Source organism: Carcharodon carcharias (assembly GCF_017639515.1).
Source record: "Carcharodon carcharias isolate sCarCar2 chromosome 39 unlocalized genomic scaffold, sCarCar2.pri SUPER_39_unloc_1, whole genome shotgun sequence".
Lineage (NCBI taxonomy): Eukaryota > Metazoa > Chordata > Chondrichthyes > Lamniformes > Lamnidae > Carcharodon > Carcharodon carcharias.
This window is the reverse complement of record NW_024470814.1, coordinates 718,545-744,681: the sequence shown is the minus strand read 5'-3', so window position 1 is coordinate 744,681 and position 26,137 is coordinate 718,545. Positions and strand designations below refer to the sequence as shown.

General features: G+C 43.6%; 4 protein-coding genes across 8 annotated transcripts; 2 read left to right on the top strand and 2 right to left on the bottom strand.

Annotated features, from left to right (window-relative positions):
• Positions 1–367: 367 nt before the first annotated feature.
• LOC121274890 (histone H2AX-like) lies at positions 368–769 on the top strand. Its single transcript, XM_041182281.1, has one exon. It carries the CDS (start codon positions 377–379, stop codon positions 767–769), a length of 393 nt encoding a protein of 130 aa, XP_041038215.1. The 5' UTR covers positions 368–376.
• An 885-nt stretch (positions 770–1,654) lies between these two features.
• On the bottom strand, positions 1,655–2,065 carry LOC121274910 (histone H3). Its single transcript, XM_041182291.1, has one exon. It carries the CDS (start codon positions 2,063–2,065, stop codon positions 1,655–1,657), a length of 411 nt encoding a protein of 136 aa, XP_041038225.1.
• Positions 2,066–3,710: 1,645 nt separating this feature from the next.
• Positions 3,711–25,548, bottom strand: LOC121274852. Its single transcript, XM_041182225.1, has 3 exons — positions 25,263–25,548; positions 23,526–23,901; positions 3,711–4,029 (listed from the first exon to the last, which is right to left on the bottom strand). The coding sequence occupies exons 1-3, from the start codon at positions 25,546–25,548 to the stop codon at positions 3,711–3,713; spliced, it is 981 nt and encodes a 326-aa protein (XP_041038159.1).
• On the top strand, positions 10,882–23,577 carry LOC121274871 (histone H2AX). Of its 5 annotated transcripts, XM_041182258.1 has the most exons (5): positions 10,884–11,059; positions 11,729–11,812; positions 20,635–20,709; positions 21,088–21,300; positions 21,977–23,577. In XM_041182258.1, exon 5 carries the CDS (start codon positions 22,162–22,164, stop codon positions 22,552–22,554), a length of 393 nt encoding a protein of 130 aa, XP_041038192.1. In that variant the 5' UTR covers positions 10,884–11,059; positions 11,729–11,812; positions 20,635–20,709; positions 21,088–21,300; positions 21,977–22,161; the 3' UTR covers positions 22,555–23,577. The 5 variants fall into 5 exon arrangements, 3 of the variants coding, with proteins under 3 accessions (XP_041038192.1, XP_041038191.1, XP_041038193.1); XM_041182257.1 differs by lacking the exon at positions 20,635–20,709 and having other exon boundaries at positions 10,885–11,059; XR_005942311.1 differs by lacking the exons at positions 20,635–20,709; positions 21,088–21,300; positions 21,977–23,577 and adding an exon at positions 11,427–11,519 and having other exon boundaries at positions 10,882–11,059.
• Positions 25,549–26,137: the final 589 nt, after the last annotated feature.

Below are 26,137 nucleotides of genomic sequence, written 5' to 3'. Positions count from 1 at the left end.
CTGCAGACCAGACAAATTAGAGAGAGATTGAGTGAATATTACATTCTTAGACTGAAAAAGTGAATCAGCGATTAGGATTTCAGTGCGATTTATCTTTTGATTTATTTTTGGCGGTAGTTTCAAATATGAAAGATACAATCGGTTAGGAACTGACGATTTGGCGTGCTTTCTTTCCGAATTCAATTTCGTAGCGACTCCAGATTGGTGAGTCAAGCAGAGATCTGATTGGCAGTGTGAAGAATATGAGGATAATAATACGAAAATTACACTTAACCAATCAGCTGTGAGCACACCACCATTCCTCCTGAGGGTATAAGAAAACTGAAAGAAGGCGGATATCAGCATTCTCTGTGAAAGTCCTTGTGAGATTGTTAAAATGTCTGGAAGAGGAAAGACCGGTGGGAAAGCTCGGTCCAAGGCCAGGTCTCGCTCCTCCCGGGCCGGACTGCAGTTCCCGGTGGGCCGCGTTCACAGGCTGCTGAGGAAGGGTAACTACGCTGAGCGTGTGGGTGCCGGAGCCCCGGTCTATCTGGCCGCCGTGCTGGAGTACCTGACGGCTGAAATCCTCGAGCTGGCCGGCAACGCGGCCCGGGACAACAAGAAGACCCGCATCATCCCCAGACACCTGCAGCTGGCCGTCCGTAACGACGAGGAGCTCAACAAGCTGCTGGGAGGGGTGACCATCGCTCAGGGCGGAGTGCTGCCTAATATCCAGGCCGTGCTACTGCCCAAGAAGTCCGGCGCCTCTGCAGCCACCAAGACCAAGTGAATCGACCATTCTTTAAACTGAGAACTCAAAGGCTCTTTTCAGAGCCACTTACTTAATCATTGAAAGGGGCGACCTGTTGTCTATCCGGATGTGCGGTAACATATCTATCGATTAGGAATGACATTATAGTTCTTATGCGATCAGTGAAAGCGCTGCTTAGAACGAGACTGGTGCTGTTGCCTTATCCAGACGTCAGGACTCTCTGCTGCATCTATATTTGACCAATTGCCAATGTTCAGAAAGACGTTCTTTAATAATTAACTCGTCCCATTTCTAATTAAAAGATGTGAAATTACATACACATATAAACAGAATCCACTCAAAACCCCAAATGCAGTAGAAAGTGAACCGGGTAAACAAAATGAATGAAAATAAATTGTCGGTCTGAGGGTTTTAGGAGCTGGAGCTTTTAATAAGACGTCGCTGCTCTTTCTCTGACCGACTAGGAGGCGTTTAAAAGAGCCTTTGTTGCATGTGGAACTGAATCCGGGTTTTAGTGCATGTGTGAACATTCCGATCGCTTCGCAATGAAAACATTCCTGATGATATCTGTGAACGGGTGGGTTAGAGTGAGACGCATCCTGCTAGCACTGTTACATCTTACGGACATCAGTAGTAGGTGCTGCATCTATTTATGCCCAAACTCTTCTATTAAGGAAAACGTTCACATATCATTAAAATAATCGCCTTTGAAATGACCTCAGACCGTCTGAAACATCCGGTAAAGGGAACAAAGGTCAGTTACCGGTTTACAAAGTGAGGAAAATAAATTGTAGGCCTAAGAGGCTAAAGTGCTGGTGTGGTTAAGAGATGGCAGCTCTTTCTCTGACCGACTTGGTGGCTCTTAAAAGAGCCTTTGTCGCACTTGGTGCTGAGGTGGTGTTTTTAGGCGCGCTCCCCGCGGATACGGCGCGCCAGCTGGATGTCTTTGGGCATGATGGTGACCCGCTTGGCGTGGATGGCGCACAGGTTGGTGTCCTCAAAGAGCCCCACCAGGTAAGCCTCGCTGGCCTCCTGCAGGGCCATGACGGCCGAGCTCTGGAAGCGCAGGTCGGTCTTGAAGTCCTGAGCGATCTCCCGCACCAGGCGCTGGAAGGGCAGTTTGCGGATCAACAGCTCGGTGGATTTCTGGTAGCGGCGGATCTCCCGCAGAGCCACAGTGCCGGGCCTGTAGCGATGGGGCTTCTTCACGCCGCCCGTGGCTGGAGCGCTCTTGCGGGCAGCTTTGGTCGCCAGCTGCTTGCGGGGAGCTTTCCCTCCGGTCGACTTGCGCGCTGTCTGCTTGGTCCTGGCCATGATAACAAACGCTGCGGAACACAGACTCTGAGAATGATGAATCCGCTCTGTGTCTGTCTACTTAAGACATTGTCCGTCACCTCCCTCCTGTCCTGATTGGATGCAGCGCAATCCCGCCGAGAAATTTGAAAAGAGCAGCGGGCTGCATGGATTTCTGGGCCCTGATTGGTGGAGCAGCAACTGACAGTTCGTCAATTTCAAAATGCCCGCCAATTTCAGAGGGACGAGAAACTGACATTAAAATAAACCAAGTTTGAAGGCAGGAAAAGTCAATCTGAATTATAAAATATAATAAAATCTCAGTGGTTGTGTCTCCCATTTTTTGGTCCAGGTTCCGACTTCCTGCATCGGAACTCGGATTAAATTCTAATTCATTCCCTGGTCGGTTTGCAACAGGCTGGAATAAAGCTCCTATTGACGTGTGAAAATATGGAATTCACACATAAACCTTTTGAATGTTATCGGTTTATTCATGTCAACGCGCTGGTGAAGTGAAAGAGAAAATGGCGTAGTTCCTGTTTCTGCCGCTGAATGGGTGCGCGGCGGGGTCTTTATGGGGGAGGGGTGCTTGCAGACCGTTTTTTTAAAACGCGTAATGGTCGAAATTTACATTGTTGAACTTTTATGTTCTAATTATTGGATTAGCTAAAATGAGCTGGCGGAAACTGCATCCCTCTCTCATTTCAGTTTCAATGTGTGTTGCGTTTGATTGTAAATCACAACCATGTCCCCTAGCTCGGCGGACCTCAGGTTAATGGATTTCACCATACCCCACTTTCATTCAAAGTCTCTTTCACCTATATTCCTCTATGCATGTTTATTACATTGCAAACCGAGTGCCAAGAGCAGAGCTTCAAATTTTCGCTTCTGTTAGAGTCATAGTGTTATACAACATAGAAACAGGCTCTACGGTCCATCGTGTCTATGGCGGCCATCAAGCAACTATCTATTCAGACATTCTGTTCGGCCTGTGTTGCAGAATAGAGGTGATTAAGGGTAGTTTTAATTTTCAGGTCTGCAAATCGATAATAGTTTGATTCATGACTGCTGTAGAATCTGATCTGAATATATTCGGCAGCAAGACAGTCAATGTCTGCCTTATAACCCGTCTTGAATTCGGATTCTTTATCTGACTGTTCTGAAACAAGCCAGAATAAAGCTGTTCATTGCAACCTGGAACCAGACAACATGCTACATCGATTCCGGCTGATTCATATAAACCTCCGCTAATGGTAGCTTCCAAGCCCTGAGTGGCGCTAAGGACCCATGAACCGAAAACAATGTGAATAAAAACAGTTAAAATAGAGTGACGAAGGGGAATGCAATGTTTGAGAATAGCTAATTCTGATCAAATTCGACCTTATGTTGGGTACAGCCGTGGTCTTAAGTCAAGTTTGGAATCGAGATTCGGGAGGTTGAAAGGAAGCCAATTTTTGAAAACTGGTTTAAATTAAACCATGGCATTTCTGTGACTCACGATGCTGCTGTGAAAAGTGGACGCATTGGTGGCAAAGCTATACCTCGTAGTAAAAATACAAAGATTACGTTCTTCATCTCCCCTAAAGAGGTCTCCGCTCTCAATGTGAGGTTGTGGGCGGCTCTTAGAAGAGCCTTTGGGTCGTGTTATAGAATCAAGTCGATGTGTTCAGCCGCCGAATCCATAGAGAGTGCGGCCCTGCCGTTTCAGAGCGTACACCACATCCATGGCGGTGACCGTCTTCCGCTTGGCGTGCTCGGTGTAGGTGACAGCATCCCTGATCACATTCTCCAGGAAAACCTTCAGCACCCCGCGGGTCTCCTCGTAGATCAGGCCCGAAATGCGTTTGACACCGCCACGGCGAGCCAGGCGGCGGATGGCCGGTTTGGTGATGCCCTGGATGTTATCGCGAAGCACTTTGCGATGCCGCTTCGCTCCGCCTTTCCCCAGTCCTTTGCCTCCTTTCCCTCTGCCAGACATAATGCTTCTTCAGTCAAATCGCTGCTGAATGAGCGGGGGAGCAGCTTCACTTTCCGCTTTTATACAGCTCGACCCGACCTAGCTGAGAAATGGAGACTTAGAGAGAGAGTGAAGGAGGTGGGCCGAGACAGCCTGAGTGACAGTCAGGGCGATGTCTCTGGTACAACAGCCCATCCTTCTGCCTCCCCGAAATACATTTATTTATAAAATTCTGAAGGGAGCTGTACAGAAAAAAATAAACGTAACAGAAATACTTCAAGATCATAAACCAGCTAGTTCGAAAATTCTAGGTATTAAATCCAATCCTCTCAAAAATATCCTTCCCTCGATACTGAATTTCTATTATGAGTCAAATGTCTGCATCTATTTCAAATTATCTCCTATTCTGTACCAACACACCTCTAGTCTCGCCTCCTACCCCTCCCCTCCACACTGCCAAATGGGATTCAGAAATTCGCTAACATCTCTTCCAACAAATTTAGAGAAACAACAGGTATGGGCCTTAGTTGTGAGGCGGACTTTGCAGCGATGCTCACTCTATTGCTGACTCTCACGTTGAAAATGTGAATAAAGAAAAGAATAACATTGAATGCACTTTGACACATCCCGATTAGGGAGCTGTAAGGTCATCCCTTTTTTTTATTGCATAGTTGGGGAGGGGTCAATTGGAGAGTGTGTCGGTGAGTGAGCGGGAAAATGGGATTTACGTGGGAGGAAAACGAAACATTTCCATCTGGAATCTGCTCCCAGCTCCGAGATAGGGATCAAATGATCAGGGGATCAGCTCTTTCATGTGAAATGTGGGTGGCTCTGAGAAGAGCCTTTGGGTTCAGAGGTTCACAATTTGCTGGGAGCTTTCCTTTCTTTCCTGCCTTTGTTTATCTCGTTTTGGGCTTGGCCCTGGCTTTGGCCACTTTTTTGACACCCGTCACCTTCTTGGCAGGAGACTTTTTCTTGGGGGCTGCTTTCTTTACCGGCTTTTTTGGAACTGCCGCCTTCTTGTCTGTTTTCTTGGCTGCTGCTTTCTTGGCTGGGGATTTCTTGGCTGCTGCTTTCTTCGCTGGGGATTTCTTGGCTGCTGCTTTCTTGACAGGTGTTTTCTTGGCCGCTGCTTTCTTTGCCGTCACCTTCTTGGCTGCCGCTTTCTTCACTGGAGATTTCTTGCCAGCTGCTGCCTTCGCCTTCTTCCCCACTTTCCCCGGGGCTGTGTTCTTAGGGACTTTGAAGGATCCCGAGGCGCCCGTGCCCTTGACCTGAACCAGGAAGCCATTCTTCACATTCCTCTTGATGCTTTGCTTGATCTGGGAACCGAGTTTATCCACATCGAGCCCTTTGCCGCTCAGCGCCTTCTTGATGGCGGGCAGCGACATCCCCTTGCGATCGCTGCAATCCGCCACAACCTTGAGGATCTGCTCGCCCAGCTTGGGACCGGCTGCTCCGCTCCGGGGAGCCGCCTTCTTCTTCTTGGGAGTCTTGACCTGGGCGGCGGGAGCGGCTGGAGGAGCCGTTTCGGCTGCTGCGGTATCGGTCATGTTCCGGGAGTCTGCACAAAAAGTATCTCTGTCAATGTGAACGTGGTGAGAAATGAAGCCGCTGGTGGCGGCACTGAGCAACTTAAAGGCAGCGAGCGGACGGGGCGGAGACAAGCTGCTCTCAGCTCTTGGCTGCTGCTGCCTCTCTGTGTTTCTCTCTCCTCACAAACTCCCCAATTCCATGGAAATTCCGGCTCTCCAGTGTCCCAGACTAAATCCTTCTTATACCTGACATTGTAATGTTTGCTGTCGAAAATATTTCAACCGAATTGAAGACTCTAATTTCGACTAAAACCGGATTTAATGCAGCTCCTTCACCCGATCGCTGACATGTCCTCTACTTTTAGACTGTAATCTTCAAAACAACGCAGAAATGCTCTTGAAATCTCACTTTGGGGTTAAGCTGGGGAACAGGGAGAATTTTTGAATGGGAAATATATTTATTTTAGGCAAGCTGGACTCGGAAATATCATGATCGGAACGAACACACAAACACAGTTTCATTCCTCTGACTCGCCCGCCCTCTTCCAACGCTTTCTTACACAACATTCACATCTCCATCTTCATAGTCTGAAACCACTATCTAATGTAAGGGAATCAGGAGATAATTACCCCTCTTTTCGAACATTGCTTGTCTTTCTATTAATTTGCTGCAGATTGTAAATTCAGAAAAAATAAATCACATGGGACTCGCAGATTGTCTGATTCGCAGATTCCATGGAGGAACCAATCATATGTGACTTCAGGCTATTATCTGAATAGCTCACATCAAATATTTATTTCTGGCGACAATATAAATTATCTCCTCCCGGTCCCTCCAGAACTCCCTGTTTATGTTGCACCTCCAGAACTGACAGTCACAATTTCACAGTTTGCAATGTACACTTATCGCCACAAACAGAGCGGGGCAAGTTATGCATGAACATGCACTCGCGGATAGTCACGTTCCTGGCAGTGACAGAGATTTTGAGGACACGCTTCGATTTTCTTATTAGAGATAATCAGATGAAATGTCAGACCTGAATTTCTGAGAGGGTGAAGAACACTGACTGTGTCACGCATGTTATTGGAGGACGGATCACAGCATCAGTATCATTCTCAGCACCAGATGTAGAGCGATGGGGTGGCGAAAGTGAGCAAGAGTGTAAAGAGAGAGTGGAAGCAATCGTGAATGAGAGAGAGATAGAGAGTGGGAGTGAGATACAGAGAGAGTCAGAGTGCGACACAAGCAGTTAGGCTAATGCTGTTGTGAGAAATTTAAACTTATTTGGCAGGGGGAGAATGTTAGCAGAATCGGGACACATGAGAATCCATTAAAACAATCAAGTCAGAGGGAGTACAGCTGCAATAAGTTTCAAGGGAGTAAGGCAAGGCTGGATGGCCTCTACTTTGGTGCCAGGAGTATTGCAGGTAAAACGGATGAGTTAAGAGTGAGGATTGACACGTGGAATTATGACATAGTAGCCATCACTGAGATGTGGTTGAGGGAAGGGCAGGATTGGCAGCTCAACATTCCGGGATATAGCATCTTCAGATGAGACAGGTGAGGGGGGGTGGTCAAAGTGGAGGGCGCGTTGCATTATTAATTAAGACTTCAGTTACTTCAGTGAGGATGCATCTAATGAAGTTTTGATAGTAGGGTTTAGGATTAAACAGGGTCAACCTCGTTATTAAGTGTTAATTATAGACTCCCAGATAGTCAGCGGGAAATTGAGGAGCAATTATGTGTACAAGTTGTGGAGGTTTGTGAAACGATAGCAGTAGGGTAATTATATTAGGTGATTTCAACATTCCCAAAATTAATTGGGATAGACATAGTGATAAGGGCTTGGACGGAATGGATTTCTTGAAATGTGTACAGGAGAACTGTTTAAGTCAATATGTAGAGAGTTCTAAAAGTGATGGTGCATAGCTGGACCTAATTCTGGGGAATGAACACGGACAGGAGGCTGAAGTGTTGGTGGGCGAGCATTTTAGTGATAGCGACCACAACATGGTACAGAGTAAGTTTCTTATGGAAAAAGAAATCGAAAAGTTGCAAGAACAAAATGTTTTGAATTGCGGTAGAGTGGATTTTAGTAAAATAAGGCAGGATCTGACCAAAGTAGACTGGGAAGAGTTAGTTGTGGGGAAATCTACAGAGGAACAGTTGTGGGGGGGTGGGGTGTGGGGTGGTTTCAAAAATGAAATGGGGAGCCTATATGCTCAACATGTTCCCTCTATGGTGACAAAAAGGATTAACATGCCCAGAGAACTATGGGTGACCAGATATGTTCAGGATACGATGAGAAGGAAAAGGGAGACTTTTAGCATGTACAAAGGGAAAAAATCAGCAGAGGCAATAGTGGAGTACAGATAGTGCAGGGTGGAGCTTAAGAAGTCTAAAAGGAGAACAAAGAGGGGATATGAGAAAGCTCTGCCTGGTAAAAGTATGGAGAAATCCCAAGATATTCTATAAGTATGTGAATGGGAAGGATATAACCAGGGAAAGAGTAAAGCCGATATGAGACAACCTGGGCAATCTATGGGTGGAGCCAGAGGAAAGAGCTAGAGCCTTGAATGAATACTTCAAATCCATCGTCACATAAGCGAATGAGGATGAAGGTGTCTAACTAGGCGAAAGAGTTTGCAAAGTTCATAAGCAAATTGATATCTGGAGTGACAAGGCTTTGGAGGTGTTGGCAGGCTTAAAAGTGGACGAACATTCCAGGTCCAAATGATTTTTGTCCCAGACTGCAGAGGGAAGCAAGGGAGGAGATAAAAGCAGCTCTGTCCGGAATTTTTAATTCCACTCTGGGCACGGTGGTGGTGCCCGAGGACTGGAGAACAGCTAATGTGGTTTTGCTTTTAAGAAGGGTTGTGGAGATAAGCTAGCGAACAAGAGGCTAGTGATTTTCACGTCAGTGGGAGGTAAACTATTGGAGAAATTACTAAAGCATAATAATTATCTGCACTTGGAGAGGCAAGGTTTGATTAGGGATATTAAGCATTTCATTTTCAGTGGCAGATCATCCCTAACAAATTTGTTTGACTTTTTTGAGGAGGTGACGAGGTGTGTAGATGAGGGTAGTGCAGTTGATGTAGTTTATTTAGATTTCAGCAAAGCTTTTGACAAGGTCCCACATGGGAGACTTATAAATAAGACAAATGCACATGGGATTAAAGATAATTTGATAAGGCAGATTCAAAATTGGCCGAGTTGTGGGAGGCAGAGGATGATGACAGAAGGATGCTTTAGTTATTGGAAGCCAGTGCCCAGTGGCGCACCAAATGGGTCTGTTCTCAGATCACTAATATTTGTCAATTATAGGAACGACTTAGAAGACTATGTGGGGTGTAGGATTAGTAAGTTTGCGGATGATACAATGATTGGCCGGGTGTTTAACAGTGGGGTTGAGTGTCTTGGGCTACAGGAAGATATAGATGGGTTGGTCAATAGGGCAGATAAGTGGCAGATGGAACTTAACCCTCAAAATTGTGAGGATATACACTTTTGAAGGAGTAATTTGACAAAGCAGTATTCAATGAATGACATGACACTTGGAAGTTCGGAGGTAGAAAGGGACTTTGGTTTGTGTGTCCATAGATTTCTGATGGCGGAGGGGCATGTTAGGGAGGTGTTGAAAAATGCAGATCTGAAAATTGCCTTTATCAATCGGGGCATAGATTACAAAGGTAGGGATGTCATGTTGGAGTTGTATAGAATCTTGGTGTGGCCACAGCTGGAATACTTTGTGCATTTCTGGTCGCCAAATTAAATGAAGGATGTGATTGCACTGGAGGGGTGCAGAGGATATTCACAGGAAGTTGCCTGGGATGAAATATTTAAGTTATGAAGAGAGGACGGTTAGACTTGGGTTGTTTACGTTGGAGCAGAGAAGACTGAGGGGTGACCTGATCGAGGTGTACAAGATTATGAGAGGCATGGACAGGGTGCATAGGGAGCAGTTGTTCCCCATAGTTGTAGGGTCAATCACAAAAGGGCCTAAGTTCAAAGTGAGGGGCTGGAAGTTTAGGGAGGATGTGTGGAAAAACCTTTTTACCCAGAGGGTGGTGAGGGTCTGGAATACGCTGCCTGGGAGGGTCGTGGATGCAGGTTGCCTCACATCCTTTAAAAAGTACCTGGATGAGCACTTGGCACGTCATAACATTCAAGGTGCCAATTTAGGGTAAATGGGATTAGGTTGGTAGATTAGGTGTTTCTCATCTGTCTGTGAAGCCTCGAGGCTACGAAGGGCCTATTTTGCATTTTGGTTCTGTGATTCTTTGTGAGAGAGATAACGAGAGAGAGAATAGTCTCTCTGTGCCTAACATGTGTCAACATAACAGCGACTGGTCCTCATATCCACCATCAGATAGAGGCAGACACATTATCAGCGTTTCGATAGAATTTGCGCAAATCTCAATTAATAATTGTGTTGCAAATACCGGGTGGAACTATAGAGGGATATACTTCTCTTGAAATAGTTCAGTGAATGATAATGAGTCCTGAAATGATATTGTTGACGGATGAGGGAATTTTGAGCAAGTTGAATTATAATCATTGGAACTTAGAAGATTGGCAGGTTTTCTTTTTGAAACACCGAAGTTACTGAACCTGATCGGTAAAACTAATTTAAAACTGACAGCAGTGAGATTTCACGCGATTCAGCTCCAGCTAATACTGGTCCAGAGGCAGACACATTTCTATCACACAAAGAGGAAAACGGCTGAGAGTGAGGTGAATAGTATCTAAAATGTAACGTTCGATAACCTCTGGAGCTCTCTGGAATAATTCGCCAAAAATAGTTCAATATGACACTAAGTGATTGACAGTTTCAATCTGTTTCTATTAAACTGGGTTCTTTGAGATCAGATATGAACTTCTGCGCGGTCTCAGCAAATAAGTAGATTTACTGGGATAACGGCAACATTCTGCGGATGCTGGAAATCTGAAACAAAATCAAAAAATACTGGGAAACCTCATCAGGTCTGACACCATCTGTAGGGACAAAGACACTCTTTCTCTGCACAGATATCGTCAGATCTGCTGAGTTTTTCCAGCATTTTTTTTTTTTGCTACATATATTCGCTGGGAGGATTGATTTCCTAAACCGGTGAATGAACAGCAAAGATGCAGCAGGGAACGATATAACTTTGAACTTCATACAGGCATCGCACACCTGCCTAAAACTCTGCCCGTTCCACATAGTCCCAGTAATGATGCTCAAGCTGGAGAACATAGACTGAGGGGAGGAGCAAATGATGTTGCTTCTGTGACGTCAATTCCAGATAAGCGCTTGCGCATTGCGCTCCTTAAGTTTCTCAGACATAACTGGAAGAGCGCATGCGCTTCCTTTCTGCACCACTCCGCCATTGAAAGCTTTTCACTCAGTGAGGGGGAGACCTTTCTTTCAAACAGATAGAAATGGAAATATTAGGGCCCGGGTAAGCGAGTAAACAGCGTTCTGATTCCAGCAGTCACCGGGTTGTCAATGTAGACACAGAAATCATCATTGACTTGGGGTAAGTTCGAGGAGACCCGCGGGCTGTTTGAAAGAGTCGGAGCGATGAGGGAGCGAGTTCCGAAACTTGCAGTGAGCGGGTTGACGGAGAGAGGCCTTTCTGGGGCTGTGTGTGGCCCTGCTGAGGGAGACAGAACCTGAGGAAGCTGCAATTGAAATCTATTGGGATTTTCTCTCCTCAATGCTGTAATGTATATTCCAAGTATTGCTGCTGATTCATGCAACTTGTCGGCATTTGGACAGTGGACAGTGGGAACAGGCGGACAGTGAGGATGGGGAACAATCATCTAAATATCACCTATCGCAGGGACCAGCTTTTCAAGTGATAAGTGTTATAGAAACATTGTAACAGCGGCTGTTAGTTTCAGGTGACGGCTCTAACAATGGGAGCTGGAGATTGAAAGCTGACCTGCATCAATGCCTCTGTCCCCTAGGCTAGTGACATCCTTGGATCAGAACAGGTCAGGATTGTTTCTGAATGTCACTCAATTGTTGGAAAAGTATCAAAGCAGGGTGCTGAAGTGGAATCAGACATTGTACTATTTTAATTTTCCTTATGATTTGTAGCACATTATAAAAATTGATTCTCAGTTAACAGTTCACTTTGATCTAAGTTCTTTCAAATGCCTCCGCTGATCTTGAGTTACAAGAGATGTGTTTCTTCCTCTAGGCAAGTACATGAAGGGATCAGTTTCAAGCTGACGATTGCTCCAGCCAAATTAAAATGCAGATGTCTTCTTCTAAAAGACAGCAGGTATGATATTACTCACAGAATGCTGAGATACAGACAGAACATCATTTCCACCATCACCACGAACAGTAATATTCAGAGTCAAATTGAAGTCATACCAGATACATGTGCTCAATTCAATAGTCAAACACTCAGAGGCGCAAGGGGTTGAGGAGATTGTTGGAACAATCACGAAACACTCCTACTCAGTACCTCTGAATGGCAGGTCCACCAATTTCAGTCCAAACTCACAGCCATTATCAGATTGAAGTGTACTCCATGCATGTCACAAGAATGGACCATTGGCTGCAATTTAAATATCAAGTAATAAAGCTGATTGCAATTTACACAATTAATCAATGAATGTACCCAACATTCAAAAAGCAACACATTACATTTAATACCAAGGATCTCATACAATATCATACTTTTATTTTATTCATTCCTGAGATGTGGACTTCGCAGGCTGGGCCTGCACTTAATTGCAAATGAGAAGGCAGAGGTGAGCTGATTTCTTGAACCACTGCAGTCCCTGTGGTGTAGATACACCCACAGTTCTGTGGGCTCGATTTCCAGGATTCTGCCTCAGCAATAGTAGCATATTTCCAAGTCAGAAAGGTGAGTACCCTGGATGGGAACTTCCAGGTGATGGTATTTTCATCTATCTGCTGCCCTTCTCCTTCAGGGTCAACATGGCTAATTATGCCATTGTCACTGACCTCTTTGTAGCCTTTGTTAGAATTGAGTGGCTAGATAGTCCATTTCAGATGGCATTTAAGTGTGAGTCTAGAGTCACATGTACAATGATGACAGATTTCCTTCTCTAAAGGATATTAATGAACCAGTAGGGTTTTTTTTTTACCACAATCGACAATGGTTTCATGGTGATCATTAATTCAAATCATACTTTTATTGATTTCAAATTCCATGATCTCCCGTGGCAGGGTTCAAACCCAGAGCATTACCGTGTGTCTCCAGATAACTAGCCCAATGTCAATACAACTATGCCATGCCCAGATTTCTGATCCTGACACAAACAAGAGGAAAATGAATCACACTGACATATCACAAAATTACAGATACAGAATAAAATCTGCACATCCACATACCAGTAACGGATAGGCAATGAGTAAAATATGCATGACATGTCAGAAACAATCAATGTAAGATGCATCTTCACAATTCAGGCAGAGGCATGTGCAGAATGTTAGCCACAAGTGTATTACAGAGTGTCAAAGATACAGAGTAAAGCCCAGAATCAATTACAAACATTTATAAAATAAAACACACAGTCACACAGCAGCAAATAACTAGGTGCATTTTGAAATCCCTATGCACAGACAGGGAATGAATAAACCCCATCGTAAGATGTTAAAAAGTCAAAGATTCAGTGTGATCACACATTCATATATTGTAATATCAACAGTGTACGAGAAGAAATTTCTCCCATAGGAAAGAGTGGCAGGTAAACACACACACACACACCAACACACATGCACAGACACACACTCACCAGCAATCTCATAATGATATAACATTAGGCTACCATCTCCCCTTGTGCACCAGGGACAAGGTACTGATTCGCCAGCTAAAATAATGATGCAGCCCTCTGCTTCGAATGGACATGGGCACATTATTGTTCAAAGAACACAGCAGAACAGCAGTTCCTCGTCACAGAGAGCAGGAATCAGATTCACTTTGATCTTAAGTTTTAGGTAGACGTTTCCAATGCAACAGTCAAATACAACAGGAGAGAGATATTATTTATCCCCAGTTCACACTCACTGAGCGCCACATAATGGTCGGTCCATCAATCTCACTCCAAAACTACTATTATTATCAGATTAACAGGCAGCTCATTAATTTCAGAAGAGTGCAGTCTTAGCCACAGATGGACCAACTGTCTGAAATGCACAAAATTATCCTAAGAATTTATTGTGGGATTTCACAGAAGAACAGATTGAATTTCCCCTCAAAAATCTCATGCAAAATCTGGAATAAAGAAAAATGTAATTTTAATTAACACAGCATGAATACCCAATACATGCCAGGTCAATATTCTAACTGTGATTCAAAACATTAAATCATTACAAAATGAATCAATCAGGTATGACATACACAGCATGTGAGTTCAAGTGTCTCGTTATCATTCAAAAATAATTTTGCCAATTTGCAGCCTGAATGCTACACCTTAGTTGACTCAAGCAAATGAATAAAATCTGTCTTTGAGAAATGAATCTTTAATATTTAAAGCCACATCAGAGCCGGGAAACAATACTGGATTAATGTATTGAGGAAATAGTTTTCACAAATATGCATGGGATACATATTATGTACAGAGCATAATTGAGATTTTGGGAATTAATTTCACAAAAACAGACATTCACAGTGTAGACACTTAAATTTCACTAAAATTAATTTCAAAGCTGCATTCTGTACCAGAGAAATTCAAATTTCAAATGATCTCTGCACACTCCCAGACAAACACTGACACAGTCACAGGCTTATGCAATTACACACAGACAAACATGCAAAGCAAACACACACTCTCATAACATACATAATCACATATGCACACACCATCTATTAAATACAAACACAAACAAACACCTAAACATGCACAGGCACACAAACTTACACACTGGCCCTCACACACACACAAGCACACACACTCGCACAAACACACTTTTGCCTAAACACATGCACACAGAAACAAACTTGCACTTTCTCTCCCACACACTCATGCAAATATTCAGAAACATGCTCACCTAGAGACACAAACACTCACACACAAGCACACAAATACAATGAAACACAGAAATGGAATGGCCAAAAGTTCATAAATGTCAAACATGGACATACGTACACGTACAGCACACACTGACACACACAGACAAGAAGCATCTGTCAGTACATACATGGAATTTTGACAATACATTCCTGCACCTGCATGCTTGGTCTCAGTGTCTGGTGTGCACCGGAACACAGCTCCCTTTTTACTTCAACATTTCCTAATCCATCACCATTTATATAATATTCTGCCATGCTGTCTTTTCAACTGATGTGGATAACTTCACACTAATAGGAGGTGGTTCAGATGAGCTTTACTAGATAGTTACCTGGAATAAGTTGGTTTTCTCATAAGGAAATGATGGACAGACTGGGTTTGCTCCACTGGGGCTTAGAAGAGTGAGGGGTGATTGATTGAATTATACAAGATCCTGAATGGCCTTGAGAATGTGGACATCAAGAGGATGTTAAAAGAAATAGGGATCACTGTTTTTAAGTTAGAGGTCACCCTTTTTGGGGCAGATTGACAATTTTTTTTTCTCACTCAGGGGGTTGTGTGACTTTGGAACTCTCTGCCTCAGTCGGCGATGGAGGTAGGGTCATTGAGACTTTTTAGGCAGAGTTAGATAGATTCTTAATAGGTAAGTTAATCAAAGGTTATCGGGGTTAGATATTTATGTGGGAATTGAAACACAAAGTGATCAGCCATGATCTTACTCAATGGTGAGACTGGCTCGAGATGCCAGATGGTCTACTTCTGTTCCTATTTCTTCTGTTCTTATGTTGTAATCGACATTCTGAAGCATCTGCCTTGTATTTACCCACTCAATCAACTTGTCTAAATTGCCTTGAAAGATCTTGGAATCCTCCTTACCACTGACATTCCCACCAAGTTTCATGTTGTCAGCAAACCTGGAAATAATACGTTTGGTTTTCTCAGGCAAATTATTGTTACAGATTGTGAATAGCTGGGGCCAAAACACTGATCCCTTTGGTACTCCATGGAGTCATTGTCTATCACTCCAAATAAGATCCATTGATTCCTACTCTTTGTTTCCTGTCTGCTACCAATTCTCAATCCATGCAAATATATTTATGCCAATGCCATGTGCTTTCATTTTCCATACTAAACTCTATTGTGGGATTTTATCAGAAGCCTTCTGAAAATCCAAATCCATCACATCCACTGGATTTTCCTTATTTCTCCTGCTGGTGGAATCAATAACACACACACGCAGACTTGAAAGGGTCAGGTCCAAATAAAACCGAGGCTTACATACCAGAGTCTCTCAGCGACCGGATAAATTGAACACTATCATGTGAGAAGTGTTTAATAAAAAAATAATCATGCAGAATTGGATAGGTACAGAATGAAGCAATACATTGATTTCCTAAACTGATGCGGACCAATCAACTGGCACTTTCATACATTGGAAACTGCCAGTTGAGAGAAAAGTCCAGTCAGTCATAACAGAGAGTACATAATAACATAACATTACTGAGAGAATGAGTAAATCTTAGTTTGGCTTAAAATGGATTAATAGGTACAGAATATAGGTGACACTCATACAAAAGAACTGATAATTTGAAGGTATCTTCACATTTAAATGTCAGAAACTGAGAGGTCGACTCAAACACACGATGACCCATTTGACACTGAATAACCCAATGCAATATTCATATTCACACACCACACACATTCCAAACGTTGACAAATGCCATGAAAAACCCATATTCACATGTCAGTTATTAACAGTTGCTGAATAAAAACCCGCATTTGCATGCTACATACTGACGAATAGACGGGGAGAGAAAATTAAAAAAAACACCCAGCTCTTCCAAGCAACGAACTGCTACATAACAAAATAAATGCCCACACACCAGAAATTCACAGGGGCTGTCTAACACGGGCACCCATTTACCAGGAACTGACAGAGATCGTGGCAAAGTCATTTTTACACACCCTGGAGAACTAGAGAGACAAGAGGGACGGGGGTTTGCGGTGGGTGGTGAGCTGCTGGTGTGGAATCTAATTCACGTACCTGAATAAGCACACAGCTGTATAGAACTCAACATCAAAAAACTGGTAAGTAACCAAAAAGGCACAGTCTCTTATGTCAAATTATCTGACAGGTATTGAATAAAAAGCGCACTCACACAGCAACGGTCAACACGCGCAGTGACAGGAAACTCAAAGACCGTCAATTACAGGTCAATATCTATCTTCCTTGCTTGAAAACAACAGATATGGCATAAAACACATACATGAATCCCAGTGACCGAGAAATACCCAGTTAGGGTGAATATTGCATTACAGAAGCCATCAAGTGCAGAACAAAACACTTTGTTACGATCTGTATGGAGCGGAAGTAGTTGACCGCTGTCGTAGTCTTTTTAACAGAGGTGAGCTGGGCCAGGTTCACGTGCAGCATCAGGCCTATTGTTTTCCAGATGTTTGATCAGAAAAGGCCAGATCCAACTTATAGTGAACTGCTGCCATCTCCTGGCAGAGGATGAGCCATGCAACAATTTACGGATGCAGCTGAAGCACTTTAGATTGGATGATGTAATGGGGAAATGAGAGAATCATATATATGCAATGAAGTATATCAATCAAATTCAAAACTGCAAAACTCTATAGTGTGATGTGTTCCTACATGCAGATGGTGTATCATAGGATAGAGTCTGATGTTTAGACAAGGATTAACATATCTGCCTTGTAAGCAGTTGACCATTATTTGATAATTGCCTGTTTATTGTATTGTATGTTTATTGACCATTCTGTCAATGCAACTTAGAGAACGAGTCCCTGCACAGAAGGATAACGATAAAAATAGATAAATTAGGATGATCATTCATGCGTTTCCAATGTGAAATTCGGCTTTGCTGTGCTGCCGAATTCATAAAGCAGATATTGACAAGTACAGTGAATAACATAACACCACTCTCATAGGTGGGACTGACAGATACAGAAGAAAGCTACATTCCCGTAACAGGGGCAGACAATTAAAACACAGACACATGCCAGATATAGAAAGGAGCAGAATAAAATACTTTTTCCAAATCCGACTTTTCAAAATAGGAAGAGATTGGGTGGAGAGAAAACCAAGGTTATTAGCTAGAAAAAAATCACACCTCAAAATGTATCAAAATCTGAAAGTTGCTGATGAAAATATAACAGCCCGTAACAAAGACCAAGAGATAGAGCTGGTGGTGGTGTGGGAATTGTAAGGGTGGAGGGAGGCCCAGGCTTACATACTGATTTGAAAGCTGCAGTGTGAACAACACACTCAGGCAACACAGGCTGACATGTTCACAGCAAAATCGACAATGACCAACAAGATTTGTGCAGACATAGAGAATAGTCATACAAGAATATGATAAGCATAGAGTGAACCACACCTTCTCATAACAGGGATTGACAGCAAATGATTAAATTCTCACTCATTTAAACATAACCTGAGTTTCAGCATAATTTTCCATGCTCACAATTCTGACCCTGATGCAAACAACAGGAAAATTAATCACACTGATATAACACAGAATTACAGATAGAGAATAAAATCTGCACATCCACATTCCTGTAACTGAGAGGCAATGAGTAAAATATGCATTACCTGGCAGAAACAATGAACGTAAGATGCATGCTCACAAATCAGGCACAGACAGGCGCTGAGTAATAGCCACAAGTGCATTACTGAGAGTCAAAGATACAGAGTAAAGCCCAGAATCAATTAAAAACATTTATAAAGCAAAACTCACAGTCACACAGCAGCAAATAATTAGATGCATTTTAAAACCCTTTTCACAGAAAGGAAACGAATAAACCCCATGTTAAGAGGTTAAAAAGTGAAAAATAGAGTGTGAAGCCACATTCATATATCGTAATATAATACTGCAGAAGGATGAATTATCTCCCAAATCTAAAGATGGGCAGATAAATGCAAACACACACACACACACACACAAGTACACACAAGCACAGACACACACTCACGTGCAATCTCATAATGATATAACTTTGCACCACAATCCGCCCTTTTGCAGTAGCACCAAGGTATCGATTCCTGATCTAAGATAATAATGCAACGCTCTGCTTCGAATGGACATAGGCAAATTTATTGCTCGGAGTAATAACAGAAGAGCAGTTCCATCGTCACAGTGAGAAGGAATCAGATTCACATTGATCTCAAGATTCAGATAGACATGTACAATGCAACAGTCAAATACAACAGGGGAGACAGAATATTTCTCCCCAATTCACACTCACTGAGCACTGCAGAATGGTGGGTCCATCAATCCCAGTCCAAAATCACAAACATTAGCGGATTAAAAGGCAGCTCATTCATTTCAGAAGAGTGCAGTTTTATTTACAGATAGAGCAACTAACTGAAATGTACATAATTAATCCTAAAAATGTTCCATGAGCTCCCACAGTGGAACAGGTTAAATTGCCCTCCAAATATATCATACTATATCTGACATAAAAAAAAGTGCAATTTTAATTCATACAGAATGAATACACAACACGTGCCAGGTCAATATGCTCTCTAACGTAAGGTCATTACAAACTGAAACAATCATATATGACATACATAGTATCTAAGTTCAAGTATCTTGTTATCATTCACAAAGTCTTTTGCTGAGTAGCAGCCTGAACGCTACATCTTAACTGACTCAAAACAAATGAATAAACCCTGTCTTTGATAGATGCAAAGTTCCATGTTTAAATCTGCAACACAGCCGGGAAACAGTAATAGATTAATGCATTGAAAACATAATTTCAACACATATGCATGGCATGCATATTAAGTACAGAAGAAATCTACACATGTAGAATAATGGAGTCATCTACACAGAGCACAAATTTGAGGTACACAATCAGTACAAAAAATGAGATATAGGGAACTAATTCCAACACAGCTGATGGTCAGAGGTAGACACTTAAATTTCATTAAAATTAATCCCATAACTGCATTCTGTACCAGAGAAAGACAAATGGGAAATGGGACCTGCACACTCCCACACAAAGACTCACACACACGCAGGCTCATGCACTAACACACACAGATACTAATGCAAGAAAGTTATCGAGTGAAATCACACTCAACTATTACTAGATGACTGGCATGAAATTAAAAAAAATATATATCATGGAAAATGAGAGATATTACTGGAAATACATTTCAGAAAAGAAAAATACATTAAACGTTAACTCACAAAATACATATTGAATAGATGAGGGAATATATTGGCACGTAAACCATCTACCCTGTATCCTGAGACCCCTTGTTCTAGACCCCCAGCCAGAGGAAACTTCATCCATGCATCCAAACTTTCCAGCCCTCTCAGGATTTTATACATTCATTGAGACCCCCTCTCATTCCTTTAAACTCCAGTGAATATAGACCTAGTCGACCCAAACTCTCTTCAGAGGACAATCCTGCCATCCCAGGAATCACTCTGGTGAAACTTCGCTGCACTCTTCTTATGGCAAAAGTATCCATTCTTAGGTAAGTTGACCAAAACTGCACACAATACTCCAGGAGTGGTCTTTCCAAGGCCCTGTATAGCTTCAGTTGACTCCGTTGCTCCTGCAATCAACCATGTCACGATGAAGGCCAACATATAATTTGCCTTCTTAAGTGCTTCCTGCACTTGCATGTTTGCTGTCAGTGATTGTTGTGCACGGGTACCCAGCTCCCTTTTTACTAAATTTCCCAATCCATCACAAATTAAATAATAATCTGCCATGCTGTTTTTTAAACTGAAGTGGATAACTTCACACGAAATGGAGGTGCATTGCATAAGGTTCAGAGGAGCTTTGCTAGATAAGTTCCTGGATACAGTTGTTTGTCTTATGAGGAAAGGTTGGACAGACTGGGCTTGTTTCCACTGGGGCTGACAAGAGTGAGGGGTGATTGATTGAAGTATGCAAGATGCTGAATGGCCTTGACAAGGTGAATATCAAGAGGATGTTTTGAGGAATAGGGGGCAGTGTTTTAACTTAGAACTCGCCCTTTTTGGACAGAGATGAGGATTTTTTTCTATTTCAGAGGGCGGTGTGACTTTGGATCTCTCTGCCACAGAAGTTGGTGGAGGCGGGGTCAATGGCAACTTTTATGACAGAGGTAGGTAGATTCTTAATAGGCAAGGGAATCAATGGATACCGGGGGTAGATGATAAAGTGGGAATTGAAACACAAAGAGATCAGCCATGATCTTATTGAATGGCGAGACAGGCTCGAGGTGCCAAATAGCCGACTCCTGTTCGTATTTCTTCTGTTCTTATATTCGTAATGGACGTTCTAAACACCTTTCGTGTGTAGCACCAGAGAGTGATGCACACGGAATTAATCTGCCAATTTTTGCAGCTTGGCAAAAGCTAATGGTTGCAGAAGCACAGTCCACCTCACATTCACTTCCAGGCCCTGACAGCTATAGAATAAAATGCAGAAATGTATTGCAGTGACGGAGAGGTTCAGAGCTAAAGTCACTATTCCATTGCAGAAAACAGCAAGTGCCGAATATAACAACTTGTACCGATCAGTATGGAGGGCGATGAGTTGACCACTGCCATTGCCTATTTAACGGGGGGCTCGCTCGGCCAGTTCCAAGAGCAGCATTAGGCCCATTGCTTGTCGACGAGAGTTCAGAAACCATAAAGTGCAAGTTATAGTGACCTGGTGACATCTACTGGCCGAACACGAGTCGTGCAACAAGGTAAATACTCATTCGGAACCACTTCGAATTGGAGTGAATTAACAGCCTGCAATATGGATACAATAAAATAATATCATTTTTAAAATGTTTTCAAACAATATCACACTTGTACATCCAGACAAATTGCTTAAGCGCAGCACTCAGTAAACGTAATTTTTCGCCGGCTGTTAGAACTACAAAAAGGTCCGATTTTAAACACGAATGGATTCCTGATTTGAAACGCTAGTTTGGAACTTGCGATTAAAAATGATATAGTACAATTAGGGAGGCCTATCATTTAATAGCTTGGAACTGACTGTGTTAAATTTAACGGCGATTTTTCTGCAAGAGATTAGTTTTTCCTTTTACAAATGTGCCGGCGAGTTTTTCAATATTGAATAAAACAAAGGATTGGAATCTGCTAAATTGGGGGCCTCGAATTTCCACTTGATGTCAGATACATGAAACTCCCCGTTCCCAATCAGAAATTAACAGATACAGGTAAACTGCAGACCAGACCAATTAGAGAGAGATTGAGTGAATATTACATTCTTAGACTGAAAAATGAATTAGCGATTAGGATTGTAGTTCGATTTATCCTTTGATTTATTTTTTGGCGGTAGTTTCAAATATGAAATTTATAAACGGTTGGGAACTGACGATTTGGCGGTCTTTCTTTCCGATTTCAATTTCGTAGCGACTCCAGATTGGTGAGTCAAGCAGAGATCTGATTGGCAGTATGAAGAATATGACGATTATTTTACGAAAATTACAATTAACCAATCAGTTCTGAGCACACCACCATTCCTCCTGAGGGTATAAGAGAAGTGAAAGAAGGCGGATATCAGCATTTTCTGTGAAAGTGTTTGCGGGATTGTTACAATGTCTGGAAGAGGAAAGACCGGTGGGAAAGCTCGGTCCAAGGCCAGGTCTCGCTCCTCCCGGGCCGGACTGCAGTTCCCGGTGGGCCGCGTTCACAGGCTGCTGAGGAAGGGTAACTACGCTGAGCGTGTGGGTGCCGGAGCCCCGGTCTATCTGGCCGCCGTGCTGGAGTACCTGACGGCTGAAATCCTCGAGCTGGCCGGCAACGCGGCCCGGGACAACAAGAAGACCCGCATCATCCCCAGGCACCTGCAGCTGGCCGTCCGCAACGACGAGGAGCTGAACAAGCTGCTGGGAGGGGTGACCATCGCTCAGGGCGGAGTGCTGCCTAATATCCAGGCCGTGCTACTGCCCAAGAAAACCGGCGCCTCTGCAGCCGCCAAGACCAAGTGAAGCGACCATTCTTTAAACCGAGAACCCAAAGGCTCTTTTCAGAGCCACTCACTGAATCAGTGAAAAGGGCGACCTGTTGTCTATCCGGATGTGTGATAACATCCCTATCGATTCTGAATGACATTATATTTCTAATGCGATCTGTGAAAACGATGGTTACAACGAGACGCTGGCGCTGTTGCCTTATCCAGACATCAGGAGTCTCTGCTGCATCTATATATGACCAATTGTCAATGTTCAGAAAGACGTTCTTTAATAATTAAGTCATCCCATTTCTAATTCAATGATGTGAAATTGCATACAATTGTAAACAGAATCAGCACCAAACCCCAAATACAGCAGAGGGAGGGAACCGGCTAAACAAAATGAATGAAAATAAATTGTCGCTCTGACAATTAGGAGCTGGAGCTTTTAATAAGAAATCGCTGCTCTTTCTCTGAACGACTAGGCGGCGTTAAAAAAGAGCCTTTGTGGCATGTGAAACTGAATCCGGGTTTTAGTGCATGTGTGAACATTCCGATCGCTTCGCAATGAAAACATTCCTGATGATATCTGTGAACGAATGGGTTAGAGTGAGACGCATCCTGCTAGCACTGTTACATCTTACTGACATCAGTTAGTATGTGCTGCATCTATTTATGCCCAAACTCTTCTATTAGGGAAAACGTTCCCAAATCATTAAAACAATCGCCTTTGAAATGACCTCAGATAGTCTGAAACATCAAGTAAAGGGAACAAAGGTCAGTTACGGGGTGACAAATTGAGGAAAATAAATTGTAGGCCTGAGACGCTAAAGTGCTGGTGTGGTTAAGAGATGGCAGCTCTTTCTCTGACCGACTTGGTGGCTCTTAAAAGAGCCTTTGTCGCACTTGGTGATGAGGTGGGGTGTTTAGGCGCGCTCCCCGCGGATACGGCGCGCCAGCTGGATGTCTTTGGGCATGATGGTGACCCGCTTGGCGTGGATGGCGCACAGGTTGGTGTCCTCAAAGAGCCCCACCAGGTAAGCCTCGCTGGCTTCCTGCAGGGCCATGACGGCCGAGCTCTGGAAGCGCAGGTCGGTCTTGAAGTCCTGAGCGATCTCCCGCACCAGGCGCTGGAAGGGCAGTTTGCGGATCAGCAGCTCGGTGGATTTCTGGTAGCGGCGGATCTCCCGCAGAGCCACAGTGCCGGGCCTGTAGCGATGGGGCTTCTTCACGCCGCCCGTGGCTGGAGCGCTCTTGCGGGCAGCTTTGGTCGCCAGCTGCTTGCGGGGAGCTTTCCCTCCGGTCGACTTGCGCGCTGTCTGCTTGGTCCTGGCCATGATAACAAACGCTGTGGAACACAGACTCTGAGAATGATGAAGCCGCTCTGTGTCTGTCTATTTAAGACATTGTCCGTCACCTCCCTCCTGTCCTGATTGGATGCAGCGCAATCCCGCCGAGAAATTTGAAAAGAGCAGCGGGGCTGCATGGATTTCTGGGCCCTGATTGGTGGAGCAGCAACTGACAGTTCATCATTTTCAAAATGCGCGCCAATTTCAGAGGGACGAGTAACTGAAATTAAAATAAACCTAGTTTGAAGGCCGTTGAAATAAATTTCAATTATTAAATATCAACTGGTATCAGTGTTTGAGAGTCCCATTACGTTCGTAGATCCGACGTCCTGCCTCTGAACACGAATTAAATTCTCATTCATTCCCTGATCAGTTTACAGCAGACTGGATAAAACTCCTACTGATGGGCGAAATTTTGGGTCTCACATATAAAACTGATCAACTTTATCGGTTTCTTCATGTCAAAGCGCTATTGATGTTAAAAAGAGAATGGTGTAGCCCCTGTGTCTAGTGTTTAATGGGTGGGGGAGGCGTTGTGTGTGGGGGTTTTGCGCACCCTTCATGTTAACCATTTGTATCTCCAATTTTATGTATTTGAACTATTTTCCACAATATGCATAAATGTATCTTCACAGTTCAAACCATGCACCAAAAGCAGAACTTCCGTTCGGCTTGGGATGCAGAATCGAGGTGATTAACAGGATTATATGTTTCACTCAGTAAATCGGAAATATTCTGTGTCATGCTTGCTGGAATGTCTGTTTTAAACATGCTCCGCGGCACGGGCCACTCAATTTTTGCCTTACATTGCTGTGTAAATTCGGATTCTTTCATTGATCGTTCTGAAACAGGCCAGAATAAAGCTCTGTTCAGTGCTTACTGGAACTAGACAACATGCTGCATCGATACAGGCTGATTCATATAAAGATCGTATACAGGTACCTCCCAGGCCCTGTCATGTTTCAGAGACTCAGGAAGAGAAAGCGAAGAAAAAAGACACGTTGAAAATGGTGCGAATAAGCGAGAATTATGTGTCTCAAAATAGCTGCTCCTGATCAAAATATAATAAATGATGTCCTTTTATCTACTGAAATCGGTGTGAGTTTGGGAGCTGTCAGCAAAGCTTGGAGTTGAGCTTCAAGAAATAGAAAGGAAGTGAATTACTGAAAACCGAACTAAAATAAAGTATGAAACCTTGTGTGACTCACGAGAGTATTGTGAATGGAAAATGCGCAGCTGGGAAAGATGTGTTTATATAAAACTACATCTCGGTTTCCCTCTGCCGCTCGAAGGTCTCCGCTCTCAATGTGAGGTTGTGGGCGGCTCTTAGAAGAGCCTTTGGGTTTTGTTATAGAGTCGGGTCGATTTGTTCAGCCGCCGAATCCATAGAGAGTGCGGCCTTGGCGTTTCAGAGCGTAAACCACATCCATGGCGGTGACCGTCTTCCGCTTGGCGTGCTCGGTGTAGGTGACAGCATCCCTGATCACATTCTCCAGGAAAACCTTCAGCACCCCGCGGGTCTCCTCGTAGATCAGGCCCGAAATACGCTTGACACCGCCACGGCGAGCCAGGCGGCGGATGGCCGGTTTGGTGATGCCCTGGATGTTATCGCGAAGCACTTTGCGGTGCCGCTTCGCTCCACCTTTCCCCAGTCCTTTGCCTCCTTTCCCTCGACCAGACATGATGCTTCTTCAGTCAAATCGCTGCTGAATGAGTGGGGAACTGCTTCACGTTCCGCTTTTATACAGCCCGCCCCGACCTGACTGAGAAAGGGAGAGTTAAATAGAGAGAGAGAGAGAGAATGAGATTGAGAGAGAGAGAGTGAGAGGCGGGGCGAGACAGCTTGAGTGACAGTTAGGGCAAAGTTTCTGGTAAAACAGCCCCTCCTCCTCCCTGCCCGAAATACTTTTATTTATCAATTTCTGAAGAGAATTGTACAAAAATCTATAAAAGTAACTGAAATACTTCAACATCATAAACCAGCTAGTTAGAAAATCGGAGGTATTAAATTCAAACAGCTCAGTAAAATCCCCAAGCCCTCGATAATGCATTTATATTAAGAGTCAAATTCTGCATCTATTTCAATCCCTCTTCCATTCTATACCAACACAACTCTAGACTCGCCCCCGACCCCTCCCTTCCACACAGCCAGAAGGGATTGATAAATTCGCTAACATCCCTTCCAACAGAATTAGAGAAACAGGTATGGGCATTAGTTGTGAGGCGGACTTGGGAGCGATGCTCACCCTATTGCTGACTCTCACCCTGAAA